General features: G+C 46.5%; 1 protein-coding gene across 1 annotated transcript in view; it reads left to right on the forward strand.

The window, feature by feature from the left end:
* Positions 1-2,185: 2,185 nt before the first annotated feature.
* The window catches only part of FCHSD2 (FCH and double SH3 domains 2), a 178,204-nt gene continuing 160,412 nt past the window's right edge, over positions 2,186-19,977 (forward strand). The window contains 2 exon segments of the mRNA XM_087937803.1: positions 2,186-2,405; positions 10,473-10,570. Coding sequence (XP_087793929.1) covers positions 2,385-2,405; positions 10,473-10,570 — 119 coding nt within the window. The 5' untranslated portion in view covers positions 2,186-2,384.

Here is a 19,977-nt window from a genome sequence, read left to right on the forward strand (position 1 = left end):
GTCATGAAATGGGATGAAAATCACTTAACAACTGTTTCGCTCAGCAACAAAAAATCTGGGCTGAGTTGTGGTTGTAAGTCAAACCCCTCACATCCCGGACATAAACTGTTTCAATTCCTTCCCTCAAAACGACGCTATAGGGCACTGCACACCAGAATAACTAGACACAAGGACAGTTTTTCCTCCAACGCCATCACTCCGCTAAACAAATAATTCCCTCAACACTGTCCAACTATTACAAAGTCTGCACTACTATTACTCTTAATCTTCTCATCACTCCTTATCCCCCATCCCCTCCCATTTGTGACTGTATGACTGTAACCCTTGTTGCTTGTATCCTTATGATTTTTAATTGACTGTTTACTAGTATAATTTCATTTGATCGCTTATTATTATGCTTCCTAATATGGTTTGATTGGTTATTTGTACCCTTTGACTACTATTAAATGTTATACCCATGATTCTTGACAAATGTATTATTTTTTCTTTTTATGAACACAGAGCATTTGCACCAATACAAATTCGTGTGTCCAATCACACTTGGCCAATAAAGAATTCTATTGTCTTCTATTGTATTGTATTCTATTCTCTCCTATTCTATTAAAAAAAACAGTTGTGGGCAACTGTAAAAGTGCCTTCACCTAGGGGATGCCACCAGAGAGTGCATCCATCTCCTGGGTCTGCAGTATCTTTCTTCTTGTTTTTATGATGGCTATAATTGTATTATTTGAGTTCCTGGCTGACTGTTTTTTGTTCAATTGCTTTTGTGGGCAATTTTGCTAATTCCTGCAAATCATTAACAGTCTTGTGGGAGCTTCATCGCTTGAAACTTTCAAGAAGAGACTGGACCGCCCTCTGTCAGAAATGGTGTAGGGTCTCCTGCTGGGGTGTGTTGTGTTGTTGGACTAGATGACCTTCAAGGTCCCTTCCAGCTCTATTCCGATTGATTGAATGGCAACTATGAACAGCCAAATAATTAATGCAAGAAATATCCTTGCTTATGGCTTCTCGTACTTACGGAAGGGACAGCTGTCGTTTGCAATTGAGGGTTTAATCGGGCCACAACCCAGCTTTTTGGTGGCTTATTATACAAACCACGATTAAAACAACCCTGTTTAACAGGATGGGGAAAAACGGCCCGCCGCCCCGTTCAGGGCGTCGCCGCCAGGGGGCAGCAGCGACTAGGAGCGCAATCCGTTCGTCCTGGGCGAACCAGCCCAGAGGGGCGGCACCCAATAGAAAGGCGGAGCCGTGTCGGGGGGGCGTGTCCCGGCTTGCGAGCCGCCCGTTTCGATTGGCTTCCCTCAAGCCCCGCCTCTCTCGCGCGCCCTGTCACACGCCGACAGCGCGGAGCGAGAAAATGCCCTCGTTTTACTGTCTTTAATTAAAAAAGGAACCCCCTAATTAACCGTTATATATATATACATTTAATTCATCTCCCGGGGCAAATGGGAACGGCCGGAGGAATAGTATTAAAAAAAAAAATCTCGCGGCAGATTAAAAAAAAAAAAAGCGCAACCTCCTCAGGGTGACTGACGCGCGTCAGCATTTACACGTTACGCGAGGTGGGGAATTGAAAGCCGGCAGGATAACGGGTGTGTGTGTGTGAAAATCCCGTTATAGCTTTCGGCTCCCAGTTATTAACCAGTGGCACGGCTTGCCACCAGAAGTTGTGGGTGCTCCAACCCTGGAGGTTTTTTAAGAAGAAATCTGTCTGAAATGGTGTAGGATCTCCTGCCTGAGCAGGAGGCCGGACTAGATGACCTCCGAGGTCCCTTTCAACTCTTGTCCCTCCTGAATAACTTCCCTCAAAGAAGTTGCGGGTGCTCCACCGCTGGGTTTTTTTAAAGAGAAGAACAGGGCAGCCATTTGCCTCAAATGGCCCATGGCGGAGGGGGGTGGGGTTTCCTGCCTGAGCAAGGGGCTGGACTAGAAGACCTCCGAGGTCCCTTCCAGCTCTATTCCGACCCTGAGGAAAGATGAAGCGCGTAAAAAGCGCGGGCTTTTTTTTTTTTTCGGGGCGGGGGGGGGGAAAGGCATACCCAGAAAGAAGTCTCGCGCGGTTTCCCCGAGGCCTCGCCTGCGCACGCGCGGGCACGCCTCCCCCTCCCCGCCTCCCCCGCCCCGTTGGCTTGCGAGGAGGCCGGGCGGCGCCAGGGATCCGCCCCCCTCCTCCGTCCGGGCCACGCCTCCCGGCCACGCCTCTCCGCTCGTCTGCCTCCGCGCCGCCGCCGCCGCCGCTGCAGCCGCAGCATCGGAGCCCGGCCCGGCCCGGCGTCGTCCGTCCCCCCCGCCGCCCGCCTGGCCGTTGCCGTCGCCGTCCCGGACGGGGAAGGATTGATGTGGAGGCCGAGAGCGGCCCCGCCGCCGCCGCCGCCGCCGCCATGCAGCCTCCGCCGAGGAAGGTGAGCGGGGAGGCGGCGAGGGTCCGGAGGCGGCGGGGAGTCGGGGGGTGGGTGGGATTGCCCAGCGGAGGATCGGGATGCCGGGTCTTCCCACGGCGCTGGCGGCTTCCCAGGAGGGGGAAACGATCCGGCCGGCGATCGGGAGAGGCGGTGGGGAGGGGGTGTCGGGGGAGCTCCGCGGGGGCGTGGGGGGTCTGGGCGGGGTGGGGGCGTCGAAGGGACTGGGGGGCTGCATGGAAGAGGGAGGGGGCTGTAGGGCGGAGGAGGGGGACTTGGGGGCTGCAAGGCGGAGGGGAGGGTTTCGGGGAGCCGCAGGTTGGAGAAAGGGGTTTGGGGGCTGCAAAGGAGGAGGAGGGGGCTTGCAGCTGCAGGGAGGAGGAGGGGTTTTCGGGGGCTGCATGGATGAGGAGGAGGAGGGGGCTTGGGCTGCAGATTGGAGGAGGGGCTTGAGGGGGCTTCATGGAAGAAGAGGGGTTTGGGGGGCTGTATGGAGGAAGAGGAGGGGGACTCGGGGGTGTTGCAAAGCAGAGGGGAGGTTTTCGGGGGCTGCATGGAGGAGAAGGGGGTTGCAGGTTGGAGAAGGGGTTGGGGGCTGCATGGGGAGGAGGAGGGGGGCTTGGGGCTGCATGGAAGAAGAGGGTTTTGGGGGCTGCATGGAGGGGGAAGGGGCTTGGGGATTGCAAGGGGAGGAGGGGTTTGGGGGGCTGCATGGATGGAGAGGGGGTTGCCAGGCGGAGGAGGGATTTTTGGGGAGGTTGGATGGAGGAGGAGGAGGAGGAGGGGGACTTGGGGGGCTACAGGAAGCATGTCTCCCCTGGGGAAGAGGTTTTGCAGGGTCTGCAGGGCTGGGGAGGGGGATCGTGGAGGGAAAGGCTACAAGATGTTGCTTGCTTGAGGCTGCTCTGCCGACCCCCCCTCCCCCCTCGTCCCCCAAAAACTGAAAGGATGCCTCTTCCGAGAAAACCGGAACCCCGACCTGACCCGGAGACATAGGGGGCTCCCGTGCTCCAGGAGACCCTGTTCAAGCCCCCCTTGGTTCAAAAGGCAAGCCTGCTCTTTGCTTGCTGGGGAGGGGTTGGTGGTGGTGGGGGGTCCTGGCACCCCCCCTTCCCTCCTCCCAGAAAGGAGCCAGCCAGGATTGGAAACTTGGCTCAGCTCAGGCCGCTTTCCCCACCTGGGGGGGGGCCTTTCCGAGGTGGGGAGAGGGGACCGCAGCGCCCATCATCCTCAGCCAGCCTGATGTGGGGCTGGAGGACAAATCCGGCTTGTCACCAAAGGTTCCCCCAGTTTTTGGGAACGGCCAAGGGACCAATCTGGGGTGATGGGGATTCATCCTTGGGCTGAAGACCTCCCTATTTTCCTCCCAGGCTTCGAGGCCTTCCTTCTTGGGGGGAGGGGGTCAAAAGGGGGGAGGAACTGTCCGGCCGGCCTTGATCCAGGGAGGGCTATTTATAGGCTGTTTTTGGGTCCCAGCCACGGAAGCTTGGGCCTGCCAGGACGCTTCTGTCTGGCCGGCCGGCCGTTGCAAGAAGGGACCAGCTGCGGGGTGTGGGGGTCTCCGGAAGGGTTGGAGAAGCCAGGCATGAAGACCCTGGAGACCCCGTCCCTTTGCAATTGAGGGGGTAGGTCTCCAGGTCTATCCATTCAACCAACTTAAGACAGCCGGGCTTGTCTCTTGCATAACTGGAACCCACAGCCCGCCTTGGCCCCGGCCGTAAAACAAACTCTGTGTGTGTGTGTGTGTGGTTTAAAACAACAACAACAGCAGCCACCCACACCGGCGTGTGCCTGCGTGTTCAGACCTGGCTAAAATTCACCAGGGAGAGAGGTTTAATTTTTATATATATATTTTTTTTGTCAACAAAAGGCTGGGGGGGAGGAGGAAGGGAAGGGCAAAGAAGGACGAGGCTGATCCTGAAGTGCCCGGGATTGGGGTTTGTTCAGCCCGGCAAGCCAAGTTCTGCCCGTGTTTACAGGCGGTTGGGTTTATTTCCCCCCCACCGGTTGTTTGAATGGGTCGCTGCTCTAACCCTGCTTGAGTTTCAGAGGTTGGAAGGAGGATGAGATTGGCTTGCGGACATTTCTATCCTGGGCTGTTTGGATGAAAAAATAAAAGCAAGTTTAGCCTTTCTGCTTTTTAAAAAAAGAAAGAAACAGGGTGGATTTTTGTTGTGGTTGTGAAAATTAAGTCTTCCCCCCCACCTCTCTCCTTGGGATGGTTTCGCTCTTTCTTGGCTCCATTTGGAGGTGAGCTGAGCTCATAGCGGATAACACAGATAGTCCTTGAGCTACGACCACCAGTTGAGCCCAAATCTTACAGTGCTTAAGTGAAGCATTTCTTAAAGTTAATTTTGCCTCATTTTACAAGTTTTCTTGCCGTGGTTGTTAAGGGAATCATTGCATTTATGAAGGCAGTAACATAGTCATTAAGTGAATCTGGATTTTTCATTGCTTCGAAAAAGGGGTCACGTGACCCTGGGGCTCTCCGACCGTCATAAATAGGAGCCAGTTGCCAAGCGTTTGATGATGTGACCACAGGGAGGCTGCAATGGTCGTAAGGGTGAAAAATGGTCATAAGTCACTTTTTTTCCAGTGCTGTTGTAACTTTGGCCACCAAATGAACTGTTGTAAGTCGAGGACTATCTGTAAGAAAGTTGGAAGGGACCTGGGAGGTCTTCTAGTCTAACCCCTCACTCCAGCAGGAGACCAGATCCCATTGCAGCCAAGTGGCTGTCCGATCTCTCCTTAAAAGCCTCCAGTAACCCTTCGTCTGAAGTGGTGTAGGGTTTCCTGCCTGCTAGGCAGGGGGTCAGACTAGAAGACCTCCAAGGTCCCTTCCAACTCGGTTATTCTATTCTGTTCAGTGTTGGGAAGACCCACAACTTCTGAATGACTCAGCCCGCTTTGTTTTCCTATGTTTCCCACCTGGTTTTGGTTCTTCTCTCGAATACAAAAACGGTTGGGCTTTCCCCTCCTATATATAGAACGTTGTGAACACGCCCTCGGTTATTGCAGGAAAAAAAAGGAAGTTTTTCAAAATGCCATTTTTAGAGCATCTTTCTAATCCGGATTGCCACACTGTGACTTTGGATCTCAGTGAGCCTGGAGATCTGATTGAAACCTGGACGATAACAAATGACAGATAAGCAGAGTTGGAAAGGACTTTGTAGGTCATCCAGTCCAACCCCTTGCCCAAGCGGGGGACACCCTACACCATTTCTGACAGAGGGCAGTCCAGTCTCTTCTTGAAAGCCTCCAGGAATGAAGCTCCCACCACTTCTGAAGGCAACTTCTGTTCCATGGGTTGATTGTTCTCCCTGTCCAGAAAGTTTCTCCTTATTTCCAGGTTGAATCTCTCCTTGGTCAGTTTCCACCCATTGTTCCTTGTCTGGCCTACAGAAAATAGCTTGACCCCTTCCTTCTCCCTGTGGCAGCCCCTCAAATATTGGAAGACTGCTATCCTGTCTCCCCTGGTCCTTCTCCTCCCTAGACTAGCCAGGCCCAGTTCCTGCAACCGTCCATCGTAGGTTTTAGCCTCCAATCCCCCCATCATCCTGGTTTCTCTTCTCTGCACTCTTTCCAGAGTCTCAACCTCTTTTTTTACATCTCTTCTTTGTGGCAAACCCTGAGATATTGGAAGACTGCTATCCTGTCCCCACTATCCTTCTTTTCCTTAAACAACACACGTCTTCTGTCTATCCATGATTAACTCAGATGTCTGTTTGTCTGTCTTTCTTTCTTTCTTTCTTTCTTTCTTTCTTTCTTTTCTTTCTTTCCTTTTTTTCCTTTCTTTCTCTCATCTTTCTCTCTTTCTCTTTCTTTCTTTCTTTCTTTCTTTCTTTCTTTCTTTCTTTCTTTTCTTTCTTTCTCTTTCTTTCCTTCCTTCTTTCCTTTCTTTCTTTCTCTTTCTTTTCTTTCTTTCTTTCTTTCTTTCTTTCTTTCTTTCTTTCTTTCTTTCTCTTTCTTTCCTTCCTTTTTCCTTTCTTTCTCTCATCTTTCTCTCTTTCTCTTTCTTTCTTTCTTTCTTTCTTTCTTTCTTTCTTTCTTTCTTTCTTTCTTTCTTTTCTTTCTCTTCCTTTCCTTCCTTTCCTTTCCTTTCTTTCTCTCATCTTTTCTTTCTTTCTTTCTTTCTTTCTTTCTTTCTTTCTTTCTTTCTTTCTTTCTTTCTTTCTTTCTTTCTTTCTTTCTTTCTCTCTCTCTCTCCTCCCTCCCTCCCTCCCTCCCTCCCTCCCTTCCTTCCTGTTAGAACATAGAATAATAGATGGGACCTTCAGTAGACTTGGAGGTTTCTACCTGGGGAAAAGAGAAATTTTTTCTCGCCCAGTGGGTGGCTGGGGAGCAAAGGATTACACAACCAATCTGTTAAGAATGGGCATTTTCATTTGGGGCAACAACGCACGTTTTGGCATTGATGGATTGCAGGTTGTCCTCAACTTACAAACTGTTCCTTTAAGGACCGTTCAACATTGCAACGGCGCTGGGAAAAAGTGACCAACGACCGTTGTTTTTTTTTTTTTACATTTACGACTGTCACTGCATCCATGGGGGGGGGACCCCCGATCAAAATTCAGAGGCTTGACAACTGACTCGTATTTATGACGGTGGAGATGTTCCTGGTGGGGGGGCGTGTTCACGTAATCCCCTTTTGCAAAGTCCCCTTCGGACAAGCAAAGTCCATGTGGGGGAGCCGGGTTCACTTAACAACCGTGTTCCTTGCATAACAAACTGTGGCGATTCACCTAACAAAGATGGCCAAAAAAGGGTGGTAAAACTGGGCAAAAGTGAACAATTTTGCTTTGCTTAGCAACGGAAATTTGGGGCCCAATGGCGGCCGTTAAATCGAGGACTAGCTGTAGTTCTTGAGTTCCTTGCCAAAAAAAACATCTGAAGGTTTTGTTGATGGATCCTTTTCCGGTCAACACAATTAAAAGGCGGCAACTTTCGGGAGCTTCTCGGGACTCAAAATGCTCAGTGGGTGTGGGAGAGCTTCTGCCTGTTAATAAAATAATTGGGAAAGGAGCTAGTCCTTAAGATTCTGCCCCCACACACCTACTGAATATGTACTTTCCCTCCTGTGAATCCATTACGGGTCCTTGTTCCTATTAGCTCTTGGAGGGATTTTTCCATTTCCCCTTCTGCTTCTGTCTTAATGATCTTAGTTTCCCTGATCAGTTTCCCTGCGTTCATTTAGCTCTTTCCAACATTTAGGGCCTTTGAAGCGGCAAATATTAATATATAAACTTTTAACCTTCAAATAATGGCGTCTTGATGGTTGACTCTAGCAAAGCACACCGCGAGGATGAAGGTTTCTCTTTTCTTTCTATTGATCTGCCTTTAAAAAAAGAAAAAGGAAAACAAAACATCTCGACAACCTTTTAAAAGTTGGGTTTCCTGCCCGCTGGAATTATTGTCGAGTTTGTTTCCTTTTTTTAAGTGGAGTCGGGCTTTCTCTGATGCAGAGGTCACCTGAGTAGAAGGTGACTTTTCCGCGGAGGTATTAGATTATTTGGGAACGTGGCGATCTCTGCTTGCAATATCGTTCATAATGCAAGGGGATTTTGCATCTGGGATAGCTCCGAGGGAGATCAAACCCATTTCTGCTTCCATGGATGGAAGGAAGGCTGAGTCAACCTTGAGCCGGTCAGGATCGAACTGCTGTCGGTTGGCAGAGTTAGCCTGCAATACTGCCTTCTAATCACAGGAAGAAGCAGGCAGGCAGGCAGGATGGATGGATGGATGGATGGATGGAAGGCTGAGTCAACCTTGAGCTGGTCAGGATCGAACTGCGGGCAATAGTATTGCTGAGTTAGCCTGCAATACTACATGCAAATATTAAATACAACCTTAAATACAATCTTAAATTAGCACATGTTACAATAGGGGTAGCACTCCACGTAAAACGACAATTGAGCCCAACATTTCTGTTGTTAAGTGAAACACTGCTTAAGTGAATTTCTCGCCTCTGTTGTTAAGTGAAACACGGCAGTGGATATGTTAGTCGCCCGGTTGTTAAGTGAATCGGGGTTCCCCATTGACTTTGCTGGACAAAAGGAGATCAGGTGACCCTGAAACGCTGCCACCGTCATAACTATAAGTCCGTGGCTAAGCGTCTGAATTTTCATCACATAACCACAGGGATGCTACAAAGGTTGTTGCTAGAAAACCGTCATAAGTCACGGTTATAATTTATAAGCTGTTGTAACTTTGAACCAGGGGGTGAGCTGCTAGCGGTTTGCCCCGGTTCAGGCGAACCGGTAGTTAATTTCTTGTCTTTCGAGAAAGCTACGTCATGGCGATCTGGTTGAGGAGGGGATGAGAGCTGTAAGGTAGTGGAACCGTAATGCAGGTGCAGTCCTCGATTTATGACTAAGGATTTTCTGTCGCTCGGTGAAAACATCTGCCGAGTGAATTTTGCCCGATTTTTACCACCTGCCTCACCACCGTCGTTAAGTGAATCACTGCCATTGTTAATTTAGCCACATGGTTGTTAAGTGAATCCGCCTGTCCCGTTGACTTTGCTCAACAGAAGGTGGCAAAAGGGGGAATCGTGTGATCCTGCAGACACTGTGACAGTCGTAAATATGAATCAAAGTGTCTGAATTTTGATTATGTGACCAGGGAGATGCTGCGACGAAAAACGGCCATAAGTCACTTTTTTCCCATTACCACCGTTAACTCTGGTCACGAAACAAACCGTTGTAAGTCGAGGACTACCTGCATTTAGCCATTACAGGCAATCCTCGATTTACATCTAGTGACCGATTGACATTACAATGGCACTGAAAAAAGTAGCTTACAACTGGTCCTCGCAGTTATGACATACCCATGGCCACACATGTATATTTATACCACAGTCACATCATCGTTTGTGACCTTCAAGGCAGTTTCTGACTGGCAAAACCGAGAAAAGGAAGCTGGATTCACTTAACAACCTGTGTGATTTGCTTAACGGCTATTAAAAGGTTGTCAATTCAGGCTGATTCACTTAACGCCCGTCTTGTTTAGCAAGGGGAATTCTCGTCCCAAGTGTAAAGTGTAAAGGTCTATCACTTAACAGATAAGCAGATAATCAGAGCTGGAAGGGACCTTGTAGGTCATCTAGTCCAACCCCCCGCCCAAGCAGGAGACCCTACATCATTTCTGACAGATGGCAGTCCAGTCTCTTCTTGAAAGTCTCCAGGGATGAAGCTCCCACAACTTCTGAAGGCAACTTCTGTTTCATGGGTTGATTGTTCTCCCTGTCAGAAAGTTTCTCCTTATTTCCAGGTTGAATCTCTCCTTGTTCAGTTTCCATCCATTGTTCCTTGTCTGGCCTTTGGGTGCCTTGGAAAATGACCCCTTCCTCCTTTCTGTGGCAGCCCCTCAAATATTGGAAGGCTGCTCTCCTGTCTCCCCTGGTCCTTCTCGTCCCTAGACTAGCCAGGCCCAGTTCCTGCAACCGTTCTCCATATGTTTTAGTCTCCGGTTAACACTTAATACAAAAGGATTTCCAACCTGAAGCACGTTAAGACACCCTGGACTTCAACTCCCAGAATTTCCCAGCCAGCCATGCTGGCTGGGGAATTCTGGGAGTTAAAGTCCAGGGGTCTTAACCATGGCTAAGATGGGGAAAACCCGACTTACAGCCTTTCTAGCAGAGGTCTTCAAACTTGACAGCTTGAAGACTGGTGGACTTTCAACTCCCAGAATTCCCCCTCCAGCCATGTTAGCTCAGGAATCCTGGGAGTTGAAGTCCACAAGTCTTCAAGCTGCCAAGTTTGAAGACCTTTAGATTAGGTAGACAGACAGACACATTAGACAGACAGACAGACTAGATCAATCGATAGATGGTGGATGGAGATGGATACTGTAGATCAGGGGTCTTCAAACTTGACAGCTTGAAGACTTTGTGGACTTCAACTCCCAGAATTCCTCCTCCAGTCATGTTAGCTCAGGGATTCTGGGAGTTGAAGTCCACAAAGTCTTAAACCCGCCAAGTTTGAAGACCCTTGCTTTACAGTATTAAACAAGAAAGGCGTTGCAGAAAACAAATTATTTTTAAAAGAATACATTTTCCTCCCCTTCTAGGTGAAAATCACCCAAGAGCTGAAACTCATCCAGGCCGAGCAGATGACAAAACTTCAAGCAAAGCATCAGGCAGAATGCGACTTACTTGAAGACATGAGGTAAAAAAAAATAAAAAATAACGGTGACATTTTCCCTTCCCTAAAACCCTTCTCAGCGCTCCTTTTTTGGAACAACAGTTTGGGGGTTTACAAAATGGCAGGAACTGATGGAATTTCCTTTTAAGATTTCCTGCCTTTCCCAACTTCGCGAAGGCCTCGCCACAGCTGGAAGTTATAACGGCGACTAACACAATGCATGTGGGGGTTTTTTTCTCGCCCCCACCCACCCACCCACCCAAAGTTGCAAAGAACCGAGATGGGAGGCAAAGCGTCCAAAAGGGTCGAGGTTTTGGGGGGACTCTTAAAAACGAGTCAGATTCTCCACAGCTTCGCCTCGGGAAAAAAAGGGGGAGCCAGAATTGGTCGTTCTGCAAATTGGCTTTTGAGAAAAAAATCAGCAAGATTAAAAAAAAAAACAACAAGGAATTTTATAAATGACCTGGAGTCCTCGACTTACGCCAACAGCAGAGCCCAAAATTTGCCGTTGCTAAGCGAGAGATTGACTTGAGTGTTGCTCCATTTTACGACTTTTCTTGCCACGGTTGTTAGGTTAGGAACACGGTCGCTAAGTGAATCTGGCTTTCCCCGTTGACTTTGCTTGTCAGGAGGTTGCAAAAGGGGATTGCGTGACCCCAGGGGACCCTTGCAACCATAGTCCGTTGCCACACTTCTTAATTTTGATCGTTTTTACGACCTTCCTTGCCTCGGTTGTTAAGTGAATCATTGCATTTGTGATGTTAGTAACATGGTCGCTAAGTGAATCTGGTTTTCCCAATGACTTTGCTTGCCAGGCAGTCACCAAAAATGGATCACATGATCCCTGGGACTGTCGTAAGTACGAGTCAGTTGCCAAGCATCCGAATTTTGATCGTTTTATTACCTTCCTTGCCTCGGATGTTAAGTGAATTGTTGCATTGGTTAAGTTAGTCACATGGTCGCTAAGTGAATCTGGCTTTCCCTATTGACTGCTTGCCAGGAGGTCACATAACGGGGATCACGTCATAAATATGAGTCACTTGCCACGCTTCTGAATTTTGATCACGGGACCATGGCGATGTTGTGCTGGTCGTAAGTGGGAGGACTGGTCATCAGCTACGTTTTGCAGTGCTGTTGTGACTCAAGAAATGGCTGTAAGCCCTTGACTTACAACAGTTCACTTAGCGATCATTCAAAGTTACAACGGCGCGGAAAACGACTTACGATCATGTTTCACACTTACGACTGTTACGGCATCCCTATGGTTACGTGATTAAGATTCAGACTCATATTTATGACGGTCGCGGTGTCTGGGGGTCACTGACAAGCAAAGTCAGTGGGGAAAGCCAGATTCGCTTAACAACCACGTTACTAACCGAACAGCTGCCGTGGCAAGAAAGTCCGTAAAAACGCGGCAAAGTTCGCCTAACAAATATGCCACCTAGCAACTTAAAAGTTGCGCTCAATTGTGGCCGTAACTTGAGGACTACCTGTAGTACTAATGGTCATAACTGGACTTTCTTCTCCTTAGCCTTTCATCCCTTTTTATTTGACAAGCGAGTTCGGATAAGCGCCCTTGAGAAATACTCATTGGCTTGGTGTAAAAAAGAATTGATTTCTCAGGACGGGCCTGCGAAGAAATTATTTCCATGTAATCAATAATAAAACATCAACCTGGGTGTGCTTTCTGACTGCAAATCCCGCAAGACGACGGGCGTCTTGCAAATTATCCTACATCAAATGGCAGTTCTGGGGACTTTTCTTAGCAAATTAGAAAGCATTCAGCGTGATAAAAGTCTGTCAGTATTTATCCGTCTGCAGGATGCTTGTCACGCATTAAGATCCTCCTGGTGTCACGGTGGAAATTTTGCCGTGTCTTCTACAAGAATGCTTGTTCCTTTTTTAAAAAAAAGAAAAATTATTTGCTCAGAAATTGCTGGCTGGACCGGTTACTAGTACTGTCTCTCTTAAGATATTTTTCCATCAATAAGGATTTGCGTTTTATGACCCTTAGGAATTCGTTCTGTATGTCCAAGATCTGTGGAAAGTTCTTGTTGGCTGAACAGAACAGTCTTGCCAAGGTTATCTTCACATCCAATTATATCATAAATGCATGGCTGGCACAGATTAAAAAAAAAAAGAATATAAGTTCTTTTGTTGCCAGGTGGAGTTTCTGGACTTTGTGTTCGATGTGGGGCGAAAAAAATAATGAAACTTTGATTTTGGGTTTTACCAATTAGGTTGAATCATTTTCATAGAAATGGTTAGTTTATAGTTATTGCGGAAAAGTCAAAAGTTGTGCTTTGATGTTAATGCTTTATTTTACTGCAACAGAGCGAGTCGGAAGTCACTTTTTCAAAATTTCCCCCCTTCACTTCTCTTTCCCCTTCTCCCCACCACTGTGTCTTCCTATTTGCATTTTTATTTTATCCTATAAGTTAAACAAAAATATCTAAATTCAAATGAGTACCCGGCTGGCAATAACCTTTTCTTAAAAAAATTGTTTTTTTCTTAACCACAAAGAAAAACGAACCAACCACTTGCTATTTGGAAAGTACCTTGTAAGAATGTGTACGTTTGGGAAATTGCAGTAGAAATGTTATATTTGTTAAATGTTCTTAGTACAGGTAATGTTCAGCTTAGGATCAAAACTGAGCCCTCCAAATTTCCGCTGCTAAGCAAGATAATTGTTAAGTGAGTTTGCCCTGTTTTCTTGCCCTAGTTGTTAAGTGAATCACTGCAGATAAGTTAGTAGCATGGTTGTTGTCTGAATCTGGCTTTGCCATTGTCAGAAGGTTATCAAAAGAGATAATGGGACATTGTAGCCCAAGCATCCGAATTTTGATGACCATGCAATGGTTCTAAGTGGAAAAAATGGTCATAAGTCATGTTATCTTGAGTTGTGACTTCGAACAGCCACTAAAGGAATGGTTGTAAGTCAAGGACTACCTGTAGATTTATCGTAGAACTTTGGGTTGGAAATCTATCTTGAGGCCATCTATCTCTACTCCCTTTTCAGTATAGGAGTCCATCACATCCAACCAAGGGTAGACCGCTGTCACTCTGTATGTCAGATAAATTCACGTTTTTCATTACATTTTTCTCTAATATTTGACTAGATTTGGCCTTCCTTTGGTGTACGTCTATTGTTCTGTGTCCCATGTTCTGAATAATGAAGAGTGGATTTCCACTTTCTATCTGGCATCCTTTATGTTTTTTTAATATATATATATAAATTTTGTTGAGTATAAACATTAAAAAAAACATTGAACGTGGTGGTCTTCTTTGATGTACATTTCAGTCGAAGCATTTTACATTTAGAAAGATTCGAAAAATATAAACATTTATACATACATATACACATTTAAGCTTTGTTACCTTTTTAGTTCTTATTCCTCAGCTATGAGGTCTCTCACCTCTTCCTATTTCATCTTAAATTCTTATTTCAATTTTGTCAACTCCCTTTCACGTCCCTCCAATAATAAAAGTTATTCCATACTTTATAGTATTCTGATTTACCTTGTTCCTTCAATTCTAGCGTCAACCTATCCATTTCGGCGCATTGCAAAATCTTATCAATCATAGCATCTTCACTTGGGATTTCATTTGCTTTCCAATTTTGGGCGAATATCATTCTTTCTGCGTGATTACATGTACAATTAGATAGATAACGGCTTTACTAAAATTCTCTTCCGTTATTCCTAGTAAGAACATCTGTGGTATATAACTAATTTTTAACCCCGTCATTCCCTCTAGCCGTAACCAAATTTTGTACCAAAACTCCCAACTTTTTTTTACATGTTATTGATTACAAGTGTTTGTTTAGTGTCTGTTTGAAGATACGACGACACTGAAAATGGTGATCTATGACCATTTTTCACACTTAATGACCGTTGCAGCATCCCAAGGTCTCAGGCGAGGAAAATTCAGGCGCTTGGCAGCTGACTCATATTTATGACGGTTGCTGTGTCCTGGCTTATGTCCTGCCTTTCTTCCTTCCGAGGTGGGTAAAATGAGGAGGACCCAGATTGTTGGGGGCAAGAGGCTGACTTTGTAAATTGCATAGAGAGGGCTGGAAAGCACTGTGAATATATAAATTTATTGGGAAGGAAGGAAGGAAGGAAAGGAAGGAAGGAAGGAAGGAAGGAAGGAAGGAAGGGGGCAAGAGGCTGACTTTGTAAATTGCTTAGAGAGGGCTGGAAAGCACTGTGAATATATGTATTGGGAAGGAAGGAAGGAAGGAAGGAAGGAAGGAAGGAAGGAAAGAAGGAAGGAAGGAAGGAACCGGGCTGGCATAGTGATCAGAATGCGGTATTGCAGGCTCTATCTTTCGTATATCTTCCTTTTCTCTTTTCCACACATTTAATCTTTACCTGCCGACTGCCAAGGTTGACTCAGCCTTCCGTCCTTCTGAGGTGCATAAAACGAGGACCCAGATTGTTGGGGGCAAGAGGCTGACTCTGTAAACCGCTTAGCGAGGGCTGGAAAGCACTGTGGAGCGGTATAGAAGTCTTAAATGCTATTGCTCTCCCCAGAATCAATGGAATAGACTTGGAAAGGACCTTGGAGGTCTTCTAGTCCAACCCCCTGCCACAAGCAGGAAAAACCTATACTATTTCAGACAGGTGTGGCTATCCGGTCTCTTCTTAAAAACCTCCAGTAACGAAGCACCCAATGAATGAAGAACTGCTGGTGACCTTCTACCGCTGCACCATAGAGAATATCTTAACTTCCTGCACACCTGTGTAGGGTTTGCCAATTGCACAGGGACAGATAGGAAAGCACTCCAGAGGGTTAACATCATTGCCCAGAGGATCCTTGGTTGTCCTCTCCCCTCTTTGGAAGAACTTTATAGCTCCCGCTGCCTTAAGAGAGCTCAAAACATCCTCAAAGATCCATCTCATCCTGGGCACCCTTTTTTTTTTTTGAAGTATTACCATCTGGCAGAAGGTACAGGAGAATAATAAAAACAAGGACAAACAGGCTGAAAAACAGCTTCTATCCCAGGGCAAGTAACTCTATTGCAATTCTACTGTATATTGCAACATCAATGCAATATAAGGGGTTCTCCATTCAATCGTATAGATTGTGAAGGATGTGTGTTTGTGTTTATTTTCATAGTCATAATGTGCAATGAAGGTGGTATTTAATTTCATTGAACCACCTGCAATGTCAATAAACTAAACTAGACCCACAACTTCCGGAGGCCACTTCTCTTCCACCAGTTAATTGTCCTCCCTCTTAGGAGTTTCCTTCAACCTTTCCCCCATACAGACAGTCCTCAACTTACGAACGTTTCCTTCATGACCCTTTGGAGTCACAATTGGCCCACCCCAAGAGCTATTTCCCCGCGCAGACGCTGCTGGGAGAGTCCTGTTCCTCCTTTGTAACCACCAGATTCTGAAAGGATGAGCTAACTGGCACCGTGTTGCCTCAACAGCTTGGCCAATTAAGGCTCCGGTGGTAACGCAGATGTCAAAAGCTTTTCAATGCAAGATGGGAAGGAAATAATTCACAGGCAGAAATAGGCAGAGGGCAACCGAGGGAGGGAGGGCTTGGCTGCTACGCCCGATGGAAAAAGGATTTCCGCTTTGACTCACGGAAAAGAACAGAGCTGGAATCCCTAGTGCTAACGGAGAGTTTGATATCTTGGAAATGCACAGGTATAGAATAGGTGGTACCTGGCTCAAGAGCAGGAACTGGGAGAGGGATGTTGGAGAGACCTAGTGGACGATCACTTAAATAGGAGCCAGCCGTGTGCGGCAGCGGCCCAAAAAGCCAATAGAGTTGCACTGACCGAGGGATCGAATCAAGATGAAGGGAAGGGTTAATATCGCTTTATAATGCCTCGGTAAGGCCACACTTGGGATACTGCATCCAGGTTGGGTGGCCTCGATAGAAAAATTGATTTTGTGACTCTGGAAAAAAAGGGCACAAAGAAGAGCAACAAAGATGATTAGGGGACTGGAGGCGAAAACTGACGAACAGTTGCAGGAACTGGATAAGTCTAGTTTAGCGAGAAGGAGGGCTACGGATGACATGAGAGCAGTGCTCCAATATCTCAGGGGCTGCCCCAAAGAAGAGAGGGAGTCAAGCTATTCCCCAAAGCCCCTGAAGGCAGGACAAGAAGCAATAAGGATGGAAACTCACCAAGGAGAAAAGCAACCTGGGATTAAGGAGGACTTTCCTCGCCGTGATGACAATTAACCAGTGGAACTACTTGCCAGGAGACGACGTGGGTGCTTCATCACTGGAGATTTTAAAGAAGAGATTAGATGAAAATTTATCTGAAATGGTAAAGGAGACTATAAAAGACCACCAAAGTCTCTTCCAACTCTGCTATTCTGGTGGGTGGGTAGGTAGGTAGGTAGGTAGGTAGGTAGGTAGAGATAGATAGATAGATGATAGATAGATAGATAGATAGATAGATAGATAGACAGAGATAGATAGATAGATATAGATAGATAGATAGAGATAGATATGAGAGATGAGATAGATAGATAGATAGATAGATAGATAGATAGATAGATAGATAGATAGATAGATAGAATAAAATTTAATTATAATGCATAAACTGCTTTATAAGTATAGGGTCTTCTGCCTGAGCAGGGGATTTATTATGTATGTATGTATGTACAGTATATTACTAGCAGGGTACCCGTGCTTCGCTATGAAATTATGTGACTGGGCAAGACGCTCCAGAGTATAAGACATAACCTTTAGTTTTGGGGGAGGAAAATAAGGGGAATAAAATTCTGCCTCTGCCTACCAGCATCCCACCACTATTCACCTGGCTAGCGTCCTGTCGGTGTGTGAGAGAGTTGAGGGCTGTTTGGAAACTGAAAGAGTATTTGCTGTGTGAGCAAGGAGGAGACAGCAAGGAGCCTGGGCGTGGCTTAGCTCAACTGTTCTGTACTAAAGCTGCTTGCTGCTGTGAAACTAAAACTCCACTCTCTCCTCTCCTCTGCTTGTGTTTTGCATTTGGAAGAGATTTCTTTCCAGGTGGCGGAGGGGGAGCAGAACTCCTTAGCATCAGAGCGTGTTAATAATAATAATAATAATAATAATAATAATAATAATAATAATAATAATAATAATATAGGAAATACTCTAAATGCTCTGAGGGTCATTTGGAAAAATCTTTTCTTAGTGAGCCCCTAGAAGCCAAGAGGAACCAACGGGCCAGATTTCAAGTGTGTAGGTTTTACGGTTTCTGGGAGTGGTTGAAGTGCAACATGCAAAGGTTCCTGTTAATCGGTTCTCCCTCCTGCTGCTATCATCGCAACTTCTTGATTCAAGAAAGATTTCGCTGGGTTTTTCAGACGCTATTGTTAATTGAGCGTTCTCCCTGCCGCTTTTATCATCTTTTAAACATGAGCTGCAAAATCTCCTGTCAGCCAACAACTCTTTTCTTGGTGGGTTTTTTAAAAAAAACACGTTTCCGTTTGCTCCTTATTATTTCTCTTGGAAAATATGCAAATACCGAAAAGTTTTTTTTCTTTTCTTTCTTTTAATCAACTTTAGGCGGTGTTGATTACCTGCCTTGGCGGTGAGAAAATTGCCTCCCCAGCCAAGTGAATTCAGACGTCTTCAAATATGCATTGTTAAATTGTTGGAGGTTAATGAATTAACACTTTCTTAGGTTGAAATGTGCTTCAGTGCCAATGGGGGAGAGATTTTTTTTTTAAAGGGGAGGATTTTTGAAGTGGGCTTGCAAGGGTCTTCGTTGAATTTTCCACCTTTTCCCCCCCAATATGTCAGATCTTTCCATCCAGTCTAATCTCAGTGTAAAACTCTGTTCCTTTGTGCGTGCATAAAAAAAATCACACTTACAAGGAGGAGGAGGAGACAGAAGAAAAATGAACATAAATACACCTCGCATTCTCTGCGTAGCAGTGGGGTTCTTTGATGATGGCTTCACTCTTTTGCGCTACGTACGCTAAACCAACTTGTGGCGCTCAAAAGTGCCTTCTGCAGTGTTTTGCTTTATGGCTAAAGAAGGCAGACAATGAGTAGACAAGCTTTGGGATAGGAATGCTAGTTTGATATAGGGCAGCGATGGCTAACCTTTTTGGCACCAAGTGCCCAGAGCGCATGCGTGGGTATCCCCCAAATGCATTGTGTGCGCCCCGTGCATGCACCCCACACTGTATCGGGGTGGGATTCTACAGGTTCGCACCTATTCGCTAGAACCGGTTGTTATCATTCTAAGCAGTTGGGAGAACCGGTTGTTAGAAGAAATTACAGGGCTAATCCTGTAAGGAAGGCAGGAAGGAAACATTCTGGTGTTGCTTACAGAAACTGCCTCTCCGTTAACCCTTATTCCAGTCTTATTCCAGACTAGACTTCCTGTCTCTGGAACTTCTCTGGAGTATTTTTTCCCTCCTTTGCTGGTACTTTGCTTGTGTCAAATGACCATTTAAAGTTACAATGGCACTGAAAAAAGTGACTTATGACCCTTTTTCACACTTACGACTGTTGCAGCATCCCCACAGTCATGAGAGGCCAGGCGAGGAGATGCGTGCCTCGATGTGAGCGATATTGAGTTGGCCACACCCAGCCAGTCACATGACCACCAAGCCATGTCCACACAGTCACATGACCACCACCTAAGCCTAAACCGGGGCTTAGATCAGTGGTGGATAACCTTTTGGGGCTTCCATGCCAGTACCTAGAAGGCAATGCGCGCGCCCCTCCACACCTCCTGTGCATTCGTGCATGATCCCCCTTCCCCCTTATCTGCACTGCTCCAATTCCTCACTTCTGGTATTTCTGGAAATACAGGAAGTGATGAAATGGGCCTGTTTTTTGGCCTGCAAAGGCTGCAGAGGCTTCCCTCAAGCCTCTGGGAGGCCGAAAAAGGCCTCAAACAGCCCGAAAAATCAGCTGGGAGGCGTGCGCATGCGCAGTGAGGTAAATTTGCCCATACAAATGGCTCTGAGTGCCACTTCCGTCACGCGTACCATAGGTTCATCATCACAGGGCTAAATGATCTCCAAGTTCCTTACCGACTCTGTTATTCCTTTGCCAGCGGAAATACGTTCGAATAAAAAAAAATAATCCAGAAATACTGAGAATACAGGTAGCCCTTGACCACAACCGAGCCCCAAATTGCAGTCGGTAAGTGAGTTGTGCACCACCACCCCTTTTACGGCCTGTTCTGCCATGGTTGTTAAGCGAATCGTGGTGGCTGCTAAATGAATCAAGTGGTCGTTAAGGAAATCCGGCTTCCCTTCATTGGCTTCGCTTGTCAGAAGCCAGCTGGGAAGGTCGTAAAAGGAGATCACAGGACAGTGCAGCCGTCATAAATGTAAGTCAGCGGCCAAGTGTGATCGCGGGAAGGCTGCAACGGTCGTAAGGGTGAAAAACGGTCATAAGTCCGTTTTCTCACTTACAAAACTTTGAATTGTCACTAAATGAATGATTGTAAG

This window comes from Pseudonaja textilis, chromosome 7 (genome assembly GCF_049901715.1).
Source record: "Pseudonaja textilis isolate UNSWEBS1 chromosome 7, rPseTex1.2, whole genome shotgun sequence".
Taxonomy (NCBI): domain Eukaryota; kingdom Metazoa; phylum Chordata; class Lepidosauria; order Squamata; family Elapidae; genus Pseudonaja; species Pseudonaja textilis.